General features: G+C 41.4%; 1 protein-coding gene across 5 annotated transcripts in view; it reads left to right on the top strand.

The window, feature by feature from the left end:
- LOC126263736 (probable phosphorylase b kinase regulatory subunit beta) overlaps positions 1 to 19,901 on the top strand; it is a 195,025-nt gene that overhangs the window by 104,706 nt on the left and 70,418 nt on the right. For all 5 annotated transcript variants that reach the window (XM_049960911.1, XM_049960910.1, XM_049960912.1 and 2 more), the window contains one exon: positions 18,091 to 18,233. In XM_049960911.1, coding sequence (XP_049816868.1) covers positions 18,091 to 18,233 — 143 coding nt within the window. The remainder of the gene's footprint in view (positions 1 to 18,090; positions 18,234 to 19,901) is intronic.

Below are 19,901 nucleotides of genomic sequence, written 5' to 3'. Positions count from 1 at the left end.
CTGTTGTATACCAACCCTGCTGTCATGTCTACCCAGCTTGTGGGCATGACCACCAACCATCTACGTCTACATCTATGTACATGCTCCACATGCCCATTTTCTACTGCAGCTAGTCATTCCTTTTCTGTTCTGTTTGTAACTGGAGCAAGGAAAAAACAACTGTCTATACTCTGTTTGTTCCATACAAGCCCTGACTTTCGTTATCTTGCCTTTTCGGTCATTACACAAGTTGTATGTTGACGGCAATAGAACTGTTCTGCAGTCTGTCACAAATACTGATTCTCTAGACTTCCTCTGTAGTGTTTCTTGATAAGAGTAACTTCTTCCCTCCAAGAAATTCCCATTCGAGTTCACATAGCATTTCTGTAATACTCACACATTTATTGAAACTACCAGTAACAAACCTAGCAGCACACCTGTGAATTGCTTCAGTACCTTTCTGTAAACCAACCTGGTGGGGATCCCAAACAGTAGAGCAGTATTCAAGTATGGTTCACATGACTGTTCTGTATGTAGTCTCCTTTATAGATGAGCTAAACTTTTCCTAGAATTTTCCCAATAAACTGAAGTTGAACATTAGCCTTCCCTACAAACTAACTTACATGCTCGTTCCATATCATGTCAATTTGCTGTGTCATGCCTATATTATCTAACTGACAAGACTGTGACAAACATCACATCATTAGTGCTGTATTTGAAGATCATAGGATTGAGCCTTCTACTTTTTCCTATTCCCAGTCAAACACAAAGTTACCACCCAACTGTGGCTGAGGACACAATTGATCTCTTATTAAGAGAACATATTACTGAGTGCAGCATGCTCAATATTAGTGCTTCTCCTGTCCAGTAGCAGCTTCTCTAAATTATGTTAATGAGAACTGTCCTTGCAACACATTGTTTGGTTCCATAATCCTCCTGGCCTCAAACTCTGCTAGCTCCTGGGCCATACCTTTCTCAACCACTACCCCGTACCCCCACCCTGTCCCCCTCATCCTGTTAATTTAAAATCATGTTTCCCTCCTGGCAGTCTCCCTTCCTCTCTTTCTTTCTCTCTTTCTGTTCTACTGTTCTATCTTCCACCCACCCCTCCGCCCACCCACCTACACAGTCTACTTTTCTACTACATTGTGTGCTACACTCAACTCCCTGCACTCATTCAGTGTTAAATATTATAATGTCTGCATATTCTTTACACTGAAAACAGCTGCTTGCGTGCAGCACTTTGCGTCAGAGTATCCTCAACTTCTCTCTAGTGCTATCCTGCCGATCTCTTCTCCTCTCAGAGTGTCCTACTGCTGAGTTTTGTTCACTTTTTTCCTTTGACCCCGCCAGCTATTGCCAAGACGTAATGTCGAGGGCTACTTGCCTCCTTATTGCCTGTAAATTTACACTATTCTTCAGTGGTTCTTCAGAGGCTGGGTGGAGGGGTAAATACGCCTCTCTTAATATGGTCACACACTGCGTCCTAAGCCCTGTATTGGGTTCTCACAATGTAGTGCTGTCCCCACCAGAAGGCCCTCTCTCTTTCTCACTCTTGCCCCATCCTCTCTCTCTCTCTCTCTCTCTAAACAGAAGTGCTGTTTGTATATTAACTTTAAGTCCAATCCTTATCAAGGACCCCATTGTCAGAAGTGCATCAGCCCTCTTTGTGCTTTTGTAGCTTTTAACTTGTTATCAAATCCAGCCACTCATCAGCCCAGTGTTGGCCAGCCCACTACCGGGTCTGTGGCTCCTCTCGCCACGTCTAAAGACCTTACTGTTGCCTCTTTTGTTATTAACAGTTGCCCGTTTTGTTATTAACTATGTACTTCAGACTTGGCTTTACTCACGGATATAACAGTCTCAAATACAACAAACACACATCCCAAAACATTTGTGATAAATTCAAAATCCTTCATCATGCAAAAAAGGAAAGAAAATAAAAATTCTAGAAAAAAATCAAAAGTTGAGTCATTTTAAAATTTAACCAGATACACTTACCAAAGAACAAACTGAGCTACAAAACTGAAGATATCCTGACAGTTTTACTGGCACTCTGCTTACAGATAATCAAAATAGCAATTTCATTCATAGTTCCCACATTAACAGATAGGATTAATCATTCATAGTTTTCACACTAACAGATAAGATTATTATTGTCTGTATACAAGTGAAATTTTAAGTTTTCAAATTATCCATTTGGTTACATCTTTTTGGTTGTTATATTTTTATATTATTTTTATTAGCTTCTTTTCTTTGAATATACACTGGTTTGCTTTAACTTTAACAGTCTTGCTGTGGCCACAGGAGTGTGTGTTTGGATGTCTGTGCAGTTGTGTGCATGAATGTGTGTACTATTGCTAGTAGAAGAGCTAGTGCTTGAAAGCCGGTGTGAATGCTGTATTCTGTCACGTATTACTGTGCCCATGCTTTGATCCACTTTGGGTGAATGGTTGCCTTTCCCTTATTTTGTGTATTACTCCATCCAGGAATTTTCACTAATGTTTTACATCTCAATTGATGTTTATTCACCAACAAATATTTGTGGAATTATAATAGTTATCCCAATTCTGACAAAGTCAGTTACTGACAAGTTTGAACATTACTGACTCCTTGGTGTAATAAATTGTAATTGGAAAATACTTTTGCAAATTATGTACAGAAAAATGAAAAACTGATAGAAAACAACCTTGGGTAAGATCAGTTTAGTTTCTGGAGAAATTTGGGAACATGCTGGGTAATATCGATCCTTTGACTTACCTTAGAATATAGGCTAAAGAAGTAAAATCCTGCAAACTTGTGTTTATAGCATTTGTAAATTTAGAGAAAGCTTTTGGCAGTGTTCATTGGAATATACGCTTTGATATTTTGAAGATGGCAGAGATAAGATTTAGGGAGTGAAAGGTTATCTGGAAGTTTTATATAAATCAGACTGCAGTTATGAGTTGAAGGACATAAAAGGGAAACAATAGTCAAGGAGGTAGTGAGACAGAATTTTAGCTTATCCCTGTAGTTATTCAATGTATACATTGTGCAAGCTTTGAAGGAAACTAAAATTCAGGGAGAATAAATTAAAACTTTGAGATTTGTTGATGACACTGCAGACCATAATACTGTCACATGCTGCAAATGACTTGGAAGAAAAGTTGAACGAAATGAACAGTGTCTTGAAAGAAATTTATAAGAGGAAAATCAGCCAAAGTAAAAAGCAATGGTGTGTTGACAAATTGAATCAGATGGTCCTGAGGGAATTAGATTGGGAAATGAGAGACTAAAAGTAGCCAATGAGTTCCATTATTTGGGCAGCAGAATAAGTGGCAATGGCCAAAGTAGAGAGGATATAATATGCAGATTGTGCATAGCAAGAGAAACATTTATTATTTATTTATTTATTTATATACTTGTTCCATAGATCTGTACATGTGAGCAAGTCACTCAGATGTGGAACGTGTCAATATATATAATAAAATACATAGAATAAAGACATTGTTATAGTATTAATAACAGTGCACAAAAGTCATACTTATTAGCTTAAAAACAAGTCAACATAAATGTGAAGATAGCAGTTTCATATTTAGGGCATTATTGCATTTATTTTAACCTTGAACAGTAATCAAAACTTCCCACTTTGGGTTTAAAAGTGACCCAAAAATGGAAATGAGAAAAACAGGAATTTTTACATTAGGGCATTATTACATTAGTTTAACAGTAAACAGTGTAAAAAAATTTAAAAACATCTTTCCAATCTGGGTTTTACTCATTTCTCTGAAAGAATTCCTCTAGTGAATAAAGTGAGGTCTCAAGTAAATAATTTTTCAAGCTACGTTTAAATACTGATGTACTACTCCTTATACTTTTGATGCTGTTGGGTAGGGAATTGAAAATTTTCGTTCCAGCGTACTTTACCCCTTTCTGAATAAGTGTCAAGTTCTTTAACTCACAGTGGAAATCCTCTTTTCTTCTGGTGTTATGTTCATGATGTAGGCAATTCGTTTCATACAGAGTGGGGTTATTTATTATGAAGCACATCAGTGAATATATGTACTGAGATGTTGCTGTCAGTATTTCAAGTCGTTTAAAAAGATTTCGACATGAGGGTTGTGGGGGTACACCACAAATGATTCTTATTGCTCTTTTTTGTGCTGTGAGGATTTTCTTTGCGGCAGGTGTATTGCCCCAGAAGATGATGCCATAACACATGACTGAATGAAAATAGCCAAAGTAAGCTGACTTTGAGATGGTAATGTCATTGAAGCGTGACAAAATTCGTAAAGCAAATGTTGCCGACGTCAGCCGTTTTAGTGTTTGTAGAACGTGATGTTCCCAGTTCAGCCTACTGTCCATGTATACGCCTATGAATTTTGATAAGTACACTTGCTTTATCATCTGATCATTCTGTGTGATAACGATTTCTTTTGGGTTTTTGTGGGTTGTCTGGAACTGGATTTTTTTTTTTTTTTTTTTTTTTTTTTTTTTTTTTTTCAGGTTTATTGAAAGGGAGTTAATACTAAACCAACCCAGAACTTCTTTAAGGATATCATTTACCTCGGATTCTAAGTCAGTAGTTGACACATTATCCACCACAATGCTCGTATCATCAGCGAACATTGTAAATTTACACTGCTTATTGATGGATAAAGGCAGGTCATTAACATATATGAGGAACAGCAAGGGCCCAAGCACTGATCCCTGTGGCACTCCATGCTGCACAATTCCCCACTCAGAGTCCACTATACATTGTGATACACTATCTGAAACATCTAGAATAATCTTCTGCTTCCTATTTTTGAGGTACGATTTTAACCAGTTCCCTACAGGTCCTGTAATTCCATAATGACAGGCCTTCTTGAAGAGTATCTGGTGATCTACACAGTCGAACGCCTTTGATAGGTCGCATAAGACCAATTGGCAGCCTCTTGCTGTTTATAGACTCTAGAACATCATTTGTGAATGAGAAAATTGCGTTATCTATTGAAACTCCCTTTTGAAAACCAAACTGCTAACTGTTAATGATGTTAGAACTTCTAGTTTAACAAGTATATTTAGGAACGACACTACAACACATATATGTCACAGAGTAAGTTAACATGTGTACACGTTAGCGTTCAGATAAGCACTGACTCTCAGTCTAGCGGCCGCTGCTCGGCTGGCCGCTTAGGTGGCGCCGCTGCTGCATGGCTGGCAGGCAGACAGCGCCGCACGTAGAGGATGTGCGTAATTGCGCGGCGGCACTTTAAATGATCGGCGAGTCACAACACTTTTCCCCCCTTTGAAATTGTTGCACTGGTCTTGATGGATGTGTCCTGGAGATGGCTGACATCCATAGGCGTTGTGTGACTCGACGTAAAGTCTCGAGGAGGAGGCTTCCCATACGGACGGAAGTGTCCCCGATGATAACGGGTCGAGATGACAGGAGACGTAGGGGTCGAATTTGCTGGAGCCCCACGCACCAATCTGCCTGTTGCAGCAAGTCCAGTTGATATGACAGGAGACATGGGCGATGCGTCAGCGTCTGTTGGAGGAGGAGGCGAGCAGATGTACTCTGACACTGGTTGGTCCTCCGGTTCCCGCATGGGCACGTCGTCTGGTGGCATCCGTTCTGGTGCTGGCATCGCGATGACGGGTAGAGGGCGGCGTTGTGAGTATGGAGATGTGCCAAGATCCCGAGCATCAGGGAGAGTCAAGGGTGGTGTGGCGGCATTCGGAACAGGTGTTGTTGGCACCCGAGGCCGAAGCTGGTCCGAATGACGCACTGCAACACCTGTGTCCATCTGGATTTCATACAGGCATCTGCCACGGTGTCTTAAGATGCGACCCGGGCTCCATTTTGGCCGCCTGCCATATCCCCGTACCCAGACGAGGTCGTCGGCGGTGAACCGGCCAAGTGACGGCACCCGCGGCCGGGAGGTGGGAGGCCGCAGAAGATGAAGTAGAGTGCGGGGCTGTCGGCCATGTAAGAGCTCAGCCGGGCTGTGATCGCCCATGGGGGTGAAACGGTAAGACGCCAGGAACTGGTGAAGCGCCTCATCAGCAGCAGAAGAAGTCAGAAGTTTCCGCATTTGAGCCTTAAACGTGCGGACCAGTCGTTCAGCCTCACCGTTGGATTGTGGATGGAACGGCGGGGCCGTGACATGCGTAACACCGTGACGAGCACAAAAATCCGCAAAGTCAGAAGAGGCAAATTGCGGACCATTATCAGTAACAAGAGTAGAGGGGAGGCCTTCCAAAGAAAAAATGCGGGCGAGAGCACTGGTGGTTGCCGCGGTGGTAGGTGACGTGCAACGGACAATGAAAGGAAAGTTAGAGTAGGCGTCAATTACGAGGAGCCAATAAGTACCTAAAAAGGGTCCCGCAAAATCAGCATGAATGCGCTCCCAGGGCTTCTCAGGCGAAGGCCACGGTGACAAAGATGACTTCGGGGCAGCGGCCTGTGACGCACAAGGGCCGCAGGCAGCGACCATGTGTACGATTTCAGAGTCGATGCCAGGCCAGTACACATGACGGCGCGCCAGAGATTTGGTGCGCAACACACCCCAGTGCCCCTGGTGAAGGAGGCGCAAGACCGAAGCACGCAAAGACGCGGGGACCACAACACGCGGCGAAACATTGTCAGTGGAGAGGAGGATAACACCATCCCTAGCCGTGAGGCGGTAGCGCAAAGGGTAGTAGTTCCGCAACGGATCAGAAGTCTTAGCGGACGGGCGATCAGGCCAACCCGTCTGAATACAGCGTAGAACCCGGGAGAGGGTAGGGTCAGAACCCGTAGCAGCCGCCAGCCTGTCCCCAGTGATGGGGAACCCGTCCACAACCCGCTGCTCGGCAACATCCAGGTGGAAACACAAAAGTTCATCCCTATCGAATGCCTGATCAGGGCCCATGGGGAGGCGAGACAAAGCATCAGCATTCGCATGCTGAGCCGTTGGCCGGAAATGAATCTCATAGTTGAAACGGGACAAGTAAAGAGCCCAACGCTGGAGGCGGTGTGCAGCCTTGTCGGGAAGTGACGTTGATGGGTGAAACAAGGAAACAAGTGGTTTATGATCCGTAACAAGATGAAATTTTGTGCCATAGAGAAAAACACCAAACTTATGAAGAGCATAAATGATGGCCAAAGCTTCTTTCTCAATCTGAGAATACTTTTGTTGGGCATCCGTGAGCGTTTTGGAGGCATAAGCAATGGGTTGTTCCGAACCGTCAGAAAAACGGTGCGCAAGGACTGCCCCAACCCCGTATTGAGAGGCGTCTGTTGCAAGGACAAGATGTTGGCCAGGTCGATAAGTAGCTAGGCACGGGGCCTGTATCAGCATAGTCTTCAATTTCTGGAAAGCTACGTCACATGACGCGGACCAGTGAAAAGGCACGTTTTTATGCAACAGGCGATGCAACGGCTGAACCACCAACGCTGCAGACGGTAAAAACTTGTGATAGTATGCTATTTTCCCCAAGAAGGCCTGCAGTTCCTTAACAGACGTAGGGCGAGGAAGGGCATCGATCGCAGCGACAGTTTGTTGAAGCGGACGAATACCATCCCTAGAGAGTTGAAACCCCAAGTACGTGATAGATGCCTGAAAAAATTGTGATTTCTGAAGGTTACACTTAAGACCTGCAGTCTGTAAGACAGTAAAAAGTGTGTGGAGATTTTGAAGATGTTCGTCAGTGGTGGAGCCCGTGACTACAATGTCGTCCATGTAATTGATACACCCAGGGACAGGGAGCAATAATTGTTCCAAGAATCGCTGAAAGAGAGCAGGGGCGCTAGCAACCCCGAATGGCAGGCGTTGGTATTGATAGAGGCCGAAAGGCGTGTTAAGGACCAGAAACTGCCGGGAAGCAGCGTCGAGAGGAAGTTGATGTTAAGCTTCTGACAGGTCAATTTTAGAAAAATACTGCCCTCCAGCGAGTTTAGTGAACAGTTCTTCAGGACGGGGCATAGGGTAAGTGTCGATGAGGCATTGAGCATTTACCGTGGCTTTGAAATTGCCACAGAGACGAATAGCACCATTGGGCTTGGCAACTACAACGACAGGAGAGGACCACTCACTGGAAGTGACAGGAAGCAAGACCCCTGAAGTAGTGAGACGATCCAACTCCTGTTTGACCCGATCACGAAGGGCCACAGGAATGGGCCGAGCCCGAAAAAACTTAGGCCGAGCAGTGGGTTTGAGCGTGATATGAGCTTCAAAGTCGTGTGCACGGCCTAACGCAGGAGAAAAAATGGACGAAAAGGTCGTCGACAAAGAATCCAGTTTAGCATAAGGAATAGCGTCAGAGACAATATTGACAGAGTCATCTATGGAGAACCCAAAAACGCGGAAGGCATTGAAACCAAAAAGATTTTCTGCGCTGCCCTGGTCGACCACAAATATGGGAACAGTGCGAACGACGGATTTGTAAGATACCTCAGCATTAAACTGTCCCAAGAGAGAAATCTTCTGTTTATTGTACGTCCGTAATTGCCGAGTGACAGGGGACAGGAGTGGAGAACCCAGCTGAAGATACGTCTGAGAATTAATTATAGTGGCGGCAGAACCGGTATCCACTTGCATGCGAACATCTCGACCAAGGATTTGGACAGTGAGGAATAACTTCCCGGAAAGGGAAGAAGTGCAATTGACAGACAACACAGAATCAGAATCAGCGTCATGTTCATGGACGTCATTTATGCGGTCGGATTTACAAACGGAAGACACGTGACCTTTCTTTTTGCAATTGTGACACACAGCCCAACGTGGACAATCCTCGCGTGAATGTTTCGTAAAACACCTTGGACATGAAGGAAGTTGCCGGGGATTTTGCTGCAGTTTCTTAGGGGTTTGTTTACGGCTAGGCCGAGGCTGCGCGTGGGAGCGCACGGCGGCCACGTCGGCCGGCGGGGACGCGCCGCGCGCGTCGTCAACAGCGCACAGAGGTTGTATTTCCCCGACGTCACCCCACGCTTCTATTTGTGCCCCAGCGGCGCGAGAAATTTCAAAAGACTGCGCAATGGAGAGAACTTCATCTAAAGTCGGATTCGCCAACTGAAGGGCACGTTGCCGAACTTCTTTGTCGGGCGCCGACCGGATAATAGCATCCCGTACCATGGAATCGGCATAGGATTCTTTGTAAACATCAGTAACAAAGTGACACTTTCGACTGAGGCCGTGAAGTTCAGCAGCCCAAGCGCGATAAGATTGATTGGGTTGTTTGTGACAACGATAAAAGGCAACACGAGAGGCTACCACATGCGTTTGCTTTTGAAAATAGACCGACAGAAGGGAACACATTTCAGCAAAGGACAAAGACGCAGGATCCTTCAAAGGGGCCAATTGCGACAACAACCGATACATTTGAGGCGAAATCCAGGAAAGGAACCTAGACTTACATGCTTGTTCGTCCGAGACATAAAATGCCAAGAAGTGCTGTCGAAGACGTTTTTCATAATCCGACCAGTCTTCCGCCGTCTCGTCGTAAGGAGGAAAAGGAGGTACAGCCAACGACGAGAACCGGCCCGCATTTGACGCCGCGACGAAATCGCGAATCGCCGCCGTTAGAAGCGTTTGCTGTTCAAGGAGATTTTGCAAGAGTTTCTCGACAGTAGCCATGGAACCCTGTGAGTCAACGGTGAAAAGGAAAAATCCACTACCTCGTCGCCAATTGTTAGAACTTCTAGTTTAACAAGTATATTTAGGAACGACACTACAACACCTAAATGTCACAGAGTAAGTTAACATGTGTACACGTTAGCATTCAGATAAGCACTGACTCTCAGTCTAGCGGCCGCTGCTCGGCTGGCCGCTTAGGTGGCGCCGATGCTGCATGGCTGGCAGGCAGACAGCGCCGCACGTAGAGGACGTGCGTAATTGCGCGGCGGCACTTTAAATGATCGGCGAGTCACAACAAATGATGTTCAGGTCACCAAGGTGTGCCACAATCCTGTTGTACACAGCTTTTTCTAGGACTTTTGAAAATGTTGTTAATAGAGAGATAGGGTGATAGTTTGACACATTTGTAGTATCCCCTTGCTTTGTACAGGGGCCTGACAACAGAGTATTTCATTCTGTCTGGAAACACTCCTTGTTGCATGGATGTGTTGCAGATGTGAGACAAAACTTCGGTCACTTCACTACAGCAAGCCTTCAACAGCTTGCTTGAAATATCGTCGATACCAGCAGAATGTTTATTTTTCAAAGACTGTATGATTTTTTTGATTTCATTGGCAGTAATGGGAAGCACACTTATTTGACTGAAAGGTTCTGGAAAATTATTTTTCATTATACAGGCAGCTTTATCTACAGAACCATGGCAACCTATCTGTGTTGGGACAGTTAAAAAATGTTGGTTAAAGATTTCAGCAATTTCCTCACTATTAGTTATCTCTGAGTTGTCAACAGTTAAAACAATATTTTTGTCTTTGGTGTAGTCTACAGTCCCTGTTTCTCTCTTTATCACATTCCAGATTGTTTTAATTTTATTTTCAGAATTAGTAATTTCAGATTCTATACACATACTTTTAGAGTTTTTAATTACTTTGGCAAGAATTTTACAGTAGAGTTTATAATGTTTTAGCTGAGCAGGGTTGTTAGAAGTCTTTGATGCTATGTAGAGTTGTCTTTTTCTCTGACAGGAAGCTATGATGCCCTTAGTGAGCCATGGTTTTTTTGCAGACCTAGCAGGTTGGACTCTGTATGACTTTTTTGGAAATACACTTTCAAAGGTACCTGCTATCTCATTTGTGAATAAATTGTATTTTGAGTTAGCAGTTTCTGCTAGATAAACAGATGTCCAGTCAGAATGCTGAAGACATGATCTGAACGTTTGAATAGCTTCCTCACTTATTTTCCTTACTGTTTTCCATCTAAGTGAGGTGTCACTCAGAGGAATTCCCAAGCTGTTGAAAGAGAAATTCAGTAACATAGGGTATAGATTAAATGTTAGGAATTTTGTTGTGAAGGTATTTGTCTTTAATGTAGCTTTGTAGATAAGTGAAACATGGATGATAAGCAATTCAATCAATACGAGAATAGAAGCTTTTGAAATGTTGTGCTACAGGAGAATACTGAATATTATGTGGATAAAATGAATGGCTAATGAGGAGGTATTGCTTTGTACTATGGAGAAAAGAAATTTATGACACAAGTCGGTTAAAAGAAGAAACTGCACGATAGCACACAACTTGAAGCACCATGGAAATGTTATTCTAGTGATGAAGGGAAGTGTGAGAGACAGACATTGTAGTGGGAGTCCTGAGTTTGACTAAAGTAAGCAGTACAGCAATGTGTTTACATGACGAGCCCTGTGAGTGACAGTTCTTCCCCATCATTCACTATTTATGTGGCTGCATCTTACTTGTTTCCAAGTGGGTGTGCACTCAGTGATTGCAATCTAACAGAGATATGGCCCCTTCCACATGGGTAAGGAAACATTAGGATTAGCTGTGTCATAACACAGTACAAGGCCTACAGAACAACATTGAGCCTGTGTACACTGCAACTTCGTGGCCTTTGCACATGTGTGTGGTTTCCATGTGGATACACAGGCCACACAAATGTCTGTGTCATTAGGCTAGGTAGTGTTGATCATCTTCAGCAACTTCTGCCAAGCTGTGCCAAAGTTTATTCATCCTCTCTCTCACACATGCTGCCGTATGAACGTAATGCTGATTGGACACACACTTGACAGGTAGTTATGCAGAGATGTAAAGGCCTGCACGGGATAGACTAGTGTGAAAAGCAGTATCAAACCAGTCTTCACACTGAATCCCATAAAAACAACAATAATTATCATTGGAAGTATGAAGACTTGTTTTAGCAGTGCTGGGTACGGCAACCACATAATCCAGATTTTCTTGTCTTTTATTGAATACATTTTCATATATTTTTAAGTATCACTCTTATTTCATTGCTGGTATTCATCTTTTATTGATTTGGTGAGAGAATACATAATTTAAGTATAATCTTATGTATAGATGAAAATTCTGTGAAAATATTAATGTTATATGAGGTGTGTTTAAAAAGTAAGGTGACTTTATATGTTTATGCTCCTCACGGGTATGCTGCCGGATATGATCATCTTTAGTACATGATATTTTGGTGGTACGGCTGGTCACGATCTTCAGGTGCAATCGCTGAGTACCCAATCACACTAGAACTGAATGAACATCAGAAATGGCAGCTCTTTTATATGCCAGGCACAGGTCACTGCGCCTGCGTGAAATGTGGAAGAGCTGCCTCCTGCGAAGCGAAGAATTACAGCACTGCCAGTGGTAGAAACTGATGAAAGTGATAAATCGCAAATTAAGGTATAACGGGTCGAACACCAGACCGTTGTTGTTTTATATCAGGTAAAATAGGGTTTCATATCTTGCTCAAAGGAAAACCTTTATCTCTATTAATAATGTCATCAGATAATCATATTTCGATGGATTTCTTGAGCATTCAATCCCAGCAACGAAGAGCCAGAGCAACAATTTCCCTCTCCTTAAACAACGTGTTATGCCCTTCATTGAGACAATGTTCGGTGACGGCAGATTTTTCAGGCTGGAGCAAACATATGTGATGCCAGTGTTCCACACATTGGTCATGAACAATGCTAATAGTCTGTCCAATGTGGACCTTTCCACAGTGGCAGGGAATTTTATAAACTCCAGGCTTTCTCAATCACAAATCATCTTGAACAAATCCAAACAGGGCTCTAGTCTTGGCCAAAGGCAAAAATAAACTTTTAATATAATATTTCCTGAGAATTCTAGAAATTTTTGAAGAAATACTTCCAGCAAAGGGTAGAAAAGCAACTGATTTACTAGTGTCCAGTGCTGGTTCACTTGATGGTCCAAACTGAAAAGCACGATTAATTTGATGATCGATATATCCGTTGAGCTTGAAGACAGCCTTAAAATGATCCAGATCATGTATCAAATTTTCAGAATCAGAAATGGCATAAGCTCTCTTGGCTAATGTACGGAGAACTCCCATGCACTGATGTGGTGGATGATAACTCGTAGTATGAAGATAACAGCCTGTGTGTGTGTGTGGGTTTACAGTATACACCATGTCCCAAGGTACCATTTTCTTTTTTATGTACTATAACATCCAAGAAAGGTAATTTGCCATCTTTTTCAATTTCCATCAAAAATTTGATGTGTGGATGAAGACAGTTAAAATGATCGAAAAACCGATTAAGAGCTTCCATTCCATGTGGCCAAATAATAAAAATATCATCCATGAATCTCCAAAAATATGTAGGTTGAAGAGAAGAAGTCCTGAGTGCGAGATCTTCAAAATCTATGGAATCACAAGGTGGCTCCATATTTTTATGAAAAATTATTCATGTTGTCCCCTTCAAAGTAAACCCCCTCAGATACAATACACTTGCGCCAACACTTCCTCCAATCCGCAAAGCACTTCTCATAAGCACTTTTTGGTACAGCCTTGAGTACTTCCAGTGATGCAGCTTTTATTTCCTCAATCGTTGAAAATATTCGTCCTTTCATAGGTCTCTTCACTTTTGGGAACAAGAAATAGTCGCAGGTGGCCAAACCCAGTGAATATGGTGGCTGAGGCATGATTGTCATGTTGTTTTTAGCCAAAAAAATCTCTCACAAGCACCGATGAATGAGCAGTACGTTGTCATGATGCAAAAGCCATGAATTGTTTTTCCACAATTCTGGACATTTTTTGTGTATTGCTTCTCATAAACAGCACATAATGACAAGGTAATACTCCTTATTGACCATACAACCTTGAGGTAAAAATTCATGATGCACTCTAATTGAAAAAAAAAAAAAGGAGCAAAACTTTGACATTTTATCGAACTTGGCGTGCTTTTTTCCATCTTGGTTCTCTGGGATGCTTCAATTGGGATGATTGGGCTTTGGTTTTCACATCATAACCATAAACCCACATTTCATCACCGGTTATGACCCTTTTGAGGAAACAAAGATCATCATTAATGTCATTCAAGAGCTCCTGAGCGATGCTCATGCGTCGGTTCTTCTGATCATAATTGAGAAGTTTTGAAACAAACTTCGCTGAAACATGTCTCATGCCCAAAACATCCAAAAAATTGCACGATATGAGCCAACTGATATGCTAACATCCTCAGCAACTTCTCTTAAGGTAATGCGATGATTTTCCAAAACAATTTTCTTCACAGCTTCAACATGATCATCTGTTGTTGATTTGCCGGGGCATCCAGAGCAAGGTTCGTTATTGACACCTTCTCAGCCATCTTGCCACTGTCACCATTTCAAGTGTTTTAGAGCACTTGCTTCCATTTTTCACACAAAATTTTAGGCAAATTCTTTGCTCCATTTTTTTATAATAATTGAAAATCACCTAGCACACTAAAACACATGTAACCTTTCTATCTGTCAATAACAAATGAAGTATGCTGGACACTTGAAACTGTGAACATGTTTGGGACATGTGTACCAACATAACAAAAAAAGAGATCGATAATCGAATGTACATTGCGCATGCAATTTGAAAAGTCGCCTTACTTTTTGAACAGCCCTCATATATCTTTATATGGAAGTGTATGTCAATTTCAAATTATCTAATATTTATTGTTAATCACAAACGCTATTCATGAGTATATGTAGTTGCACATTAAGGTAAAAGTGCCAGTGCCGTTTAAGAAACTTCCTCATGAAGTGGGTAGGAATTGGCCCCATGTATCTACAGCATCACTACTAAAAACATGGTGAAACACAGGGAAAAGCAGAAGAGAAAAAGAGAGGAAAATAGCAAAGGTTAGATTAGATATATTTTTTGTTCCATAGAGAGTGGATCCTCAAACTATTAATGTAACATTTCCCTGGATAACATAACATAAGTGTTAGCATTTGTGATTTACACTTTATACAGTCACAGATAGAACAGTCATGTAAGTGCTTCTCCACAAATGTGTGTTAATTGCATGATACAACAGATGCTATTTGAATTCCGTTAGTACACTTGATTCGAATCTCCAACTCTGACTTAGTGATTATGATGTGACATGGAAGCAGTGTTGACTGCTAGTATTAATGGTGTAAGTTACTAACTTGCACCGTTGTTTTACTGTTAGTACAGTGCTGTGAAAAGCATTTCCTCAGGAAAGTATTAGAATAAGAATGATTTTGAAAGAAATTTAGTGAGTTTTTGGAGCAGGCTGATGTAGGTGAAGTTGCACTTAGACACAGGAAACCAAGCATGTTTTAAGAGCACTTCATAGTGTGAGGCTTTGGTGCCATGTAGAAAAACTTTGATGGTGTCCATAGTGTAACTAGTAGAGACTTACAAGTTGTACTTCTGTGTTGGTTCTGTACTGTGACATTATGCTGGTCTGTATTATTTTTCTTACTTCCTATCACTTTTACTAACAATAAGTGATGTCCATTTTACTCTTGACATCAGCAAACACTGTAAAGATTTGTATGTGGTAAAATCTGCATTGTTCTCATCGAATTTTATCTATGCAACAACAGAAGCAAATGTAAACATATTGCTACTACTGTAGAATAAAACTCAGAATTATTTGTAGCACCAAACCCAAAGTTAATCATGTCATAACCTGCTTTCAAAATTTCATATTTTTACCATTAAAAGTGTATATATTACAAAAGCAATATTGCTTGTGAAAACTATGAAACCAAACTTAAGCTATGACATGCATCAGCAGAATACTAGAATAAAATATAAAAACTGTATACCAAATAGAACTGCTTTCTAGGGTGGAAAATGTTCTTTATGTTGAGCCTAGAAATCTCTCATCCCTTCCTACTACCAAATAATAACAATAAAAAAATCTTAAACATATTCTGACAGATAATCCATTATATTTTCTACTATGCAGTAGAAATACGAGGTGCAACAACACAAGCAAATTTGCAGCACAGGCAAAGTTAAATATGTCATGAATAATGTGGAACAGAAATCATTATTTTTTGTGATACCAAACCTAAAGAACTGTATTGTAACCTGTTTCCAAAATTGGGTGTGCTCACCATTAGAAGAATATGTATTACAAAAGTGATATTGTTTGAACAATGATATCAAACTTAAGTTATGACCTGCATCAGCGTAATACTAGAGTAAAATTAAATACCGTATAGTACAAAGAACAGCTTTATATGAAAAAGAAATTGCACTTCCTGGTGATCATAGAAATCTCTCAGCCCATCCTACTATCAAATAAAAAAAACTTAAAATATTATGACTAAATTAGTTCTTTTTCTTCATGCACAATAAATAGAAATGTTTTTGAAAGGATTTTTGGTGCATAGTATTCCGTAATGTCAAGAAGTCTGGTGATGAGTAAAACAAACACTAATTGTAACTCTGTCCTCATTTATAACAAATGTAAAATGTGTCTTAAAAATTAAAACTAATTTCTAAATGCTAAACTTCAATATTCTTACCTAACAGTGAAAACTCCAGATAGTAATATGCCAGTGCAGAAAAATATAAATTGCTACTTACCTTATAGATGACTTGTTAAGTTTCAGACAGGCGCAGTTAACAGACACTTACACAAAGCTTTTGGCCACACTTCAGCAAAAGAGAAACATCTACCATTCATACTTACAAGCAAGCACCACCTCCAGCAGCTCAGACCAGAATGCAACTATCACGTGTGTGTGTGTGTGGGGTGGGGGGTGGGGGTGGGGGGTGGGGGGGGGGGAGAAGAACACTGTCTGCTAGAGTATGCCGGGACTAGAATTCCAATAAACACAGCGTCAGCAGGTTGTGGGGCAGGGAGGTGGAAATAATGGAGAGAAGCAGGGGAAGATAGTCGGGTGCATTGGCAGGCAGAAGGTGGCAAACAAAGGGGATGGGAGACGAGAATGGGGACGAGATGATAGGACAGAGGAGTTGGAAATTGTTGCGTTGAGGGGCGGGGACAGTATGTTACTGTAGGTTGAACCCAGGATAATTATGGGAATGTAGAATGTGTTGTAAGGATCACTCCTTTCAGTGCAGTTGAGAAAAGCATGTGGTGGAGGGGAGGATACAGATAGCTCTGTTAGTGAAGCAGTGATTGAAATCAAGCTTTTTATGTTCAGCTGCATGTTGTGCCATAGGGTGGTCTACTTTGCTATTGGCTGTTCATCCTGCTGGACAGCTGAACTTAACATACTTGACTTCAGTGACTGCTTCACTATCCTAACCATCTGGACCCTCCCCTCCACCACCAGCATTTCTGAACTACGCAGATGGAAGTTATCCTTACGACACATTCTCTGCTCCCATAATTATTGTGGTCTCAAGCTACAGTAACATACTGACTGCACACCCTCCACCTGATAGTTCCACCTCTCTGTTTTGTCATCTCCTTCCCACTATCATCTCCCAACCTCTTTGTCTGCTGCCCTCTGGCAATGCACCATCTTTCCCCACTCATCTCTTTTTTTCCCCACCTCCCTGCCCTATATCCTCCTGATGCTGCACCTGCTGTCGTTCTAGTTGGTGAATGCTCCGCCAGAAATGTTCTTCTCTCCCCCCACCCCTACACTACTATTCCATCCATTTCCCTGCTCCCTCCAGATTGCTGCTTCCATCCCACATGATAGTTGCTTTCTGGACCCTCTGCTGGAGTTGGCAGTCATGTGTGCAGGAGGTGTGCTTGCTTGTTTGTGTGAAAGGTGTGTGTTTCTCTTTTGATGATGAAGGCTGTGGCCGAAAGCTTTGTGTAAATGTCTTTTAATTGTGCCTGTCTGCAACTTAACATGTCATCTTTACGGTGAGTAGCAATCCATATTTTCCTACACTGTTGATATTCTTACCTAACATATTCAGAAGAATGATGTGTGTGATTTCATGAAACTGTATTATTTCAGGGATTGTGTTGATTATTTGATCTTGAACAAATATTATTATTATTACTATTACTATTACTATTACTGTTAACTTATTATTACTATTACTATTAACTATTTTTGTCACATTTGAATATCATTAACTGACCACTGAAATAAACTCTCAAGAAATTAATATTCATTATGAAATATCAGTATAAACATTTGTTTTATAATGAATGAGAATAAAAATTTGAAGATGTGGCAGTTTCAGTCACTAGAGTCATTTTATTTACCTTCTTTACTGGTCTGTGCATATACATAAAGTCAAATGAGTGAATTATTGCAATTTTCAGTGGAGGAGCACATAACAAAACTTTATCAACAAGCCGGGAGCCTGCTGTACTGGGTCACTGTGCGATACTGCAGCAGTTTACTACACCACACAGTGGACAGCATCAGTCCTTTCATTACAACAGTACTTGTACATGGAAAACAGGTATTTTATTAGTAATATGTGACAAAACCACAAACTTATTTATAATATAATGTTCACAGTATCATGCAGCCTTAAAGCTAATTAAAATATTGAAATTCCAATGAGGTCCTTTTGTTTTTCTCATTGGGAATGGAAAAAAAAATGACTGCTAAAGGTATTAAGTGAGTGGCTTTCTATACAGGCACCGACATAAAATGTAAGCACACTATAAAGAAAAGAGCAGGTATCAGCTGAAAGGAATTAAAACTGCCTTCCATTAAAAACCTAGTGAAAACTGTAGTAACATGGTACTGAACAACATGCACTTCTCTTTTACCTTAGAGCTAGACTCAGTGAGATAAATCTCGTACCAAAATCTGTTAACAGAGTTAAAATATTATTGTGGGTGAGCACCACATATCATTCTTACAGCACATTGTTGAGCAATGACAGTTTTCTTCCTTGTTGTTGTGGTCTTCAGTCCTGAGACTGGTTTGATGCAGCTCTCCATGCTACTCTATCCTGTGCAAGCTTCTTCATCTCCCAGTACCTACTGCAACCTACATCCTTCTGAATCTGCTTAGTGTATTGATCTCTTGGTCTCCCTCTACGATTTTTACCCTCCACGCTGCCCTCCAATGCTAAATTTGTGATCCCTTGATGCCTCAAAATATGTCCTACCAACCGATCCCTTCTTCTAGTCAAGTTGTGCCACAAACTTCTCTTCTCCCCAATCCTATTCAATACCTCCTCATTAGTTACGTGACCTACCCACCTTATCTTCAGCATTCTTCTGTAGCACCACATTTCGAAAGCTTCTATTCTCTTCTTGTCCAAACTGGTTATCATCCATGTTTCACTTCCATACATGGCTACACTCCATACAAATACTTTCAGAAACGACTTCCTGACACTTAAATCTATACTAGATGTTAACAAATTTCTCTTCTTCAGAAACGATTTCCTTGCCATTGCCAGTCTACATTTTATATCCCCTCTACTTCGACCATCATCAGTTATTTTACTCCCTAAATAGCAAAACTCCTTTACTACTTTAAGTGTCTCATTTCCTAATCTAATCCCCTCAGCATCACCCGATTTAATTTGACTACATTCCATTATCCTCGTTTTGCTTTTGTTGATGTTCATCTTATATCCTCCTTTCAAGACACTGTCCATTCCGTTCAACTGCTCTTCCAAGTCCTTTGCTGTCTCTGACAGAATTACAATGTCATCGGCGAACCTCAAAGTTTTTACTTCTTCTCCATGAATTTTAATACCTACTCCGAATTTTTCTTTTGTTTCCTTTACTGCTTGCTCAATATACAGATTGAATAACATCGGGGAGAGGCTACAACCCTGTCTCACTCCTTTCCCAACCACTGCTTCCCTTTCATGCCCCTCGACTCTTATAACTGCCATCTGGTTTCTGTACAAATTGTAAATAGCCTTTCCCTCCTTGTATTTTACCCCTGCCACCTTCAGAATTTGAAAGAGAGTATTCCAGTTAACGTTGTCAAAAGCTTTCTCTAAGTCTACAAATGCTAGAAACGTAGGTTTGCCTTTTCATAATCTTTCTTCTAAGATAAGTCGTAAGGTTAGTATTGCCTCACGTGTTCCAACATTTCTACGGAATCCAAACTGATCTTCCCCGAGGTCGGCTTCTACCAGTTTTTCCATTCGTCTGTA

This window comes from Schistocerca nitens, chromosome 6 (genome assembly GCF_023898315.1).
Source record: "Schistocerca nitens isolate TAMUIC-IGC-003100 chromosome 6, iqSchNite1.1, whole genome shotgun sequence".
NCBI lineage: Eukaryota > Metazoa > Arthropoda > Insecta > Orthoptera > Acrididae > Schistocerca > Schistocerca nitens.
Note: the sequence above shows the minus strand (reverse complement) of the source record. Positions and strands in the feature narration are given on the sequence as shown.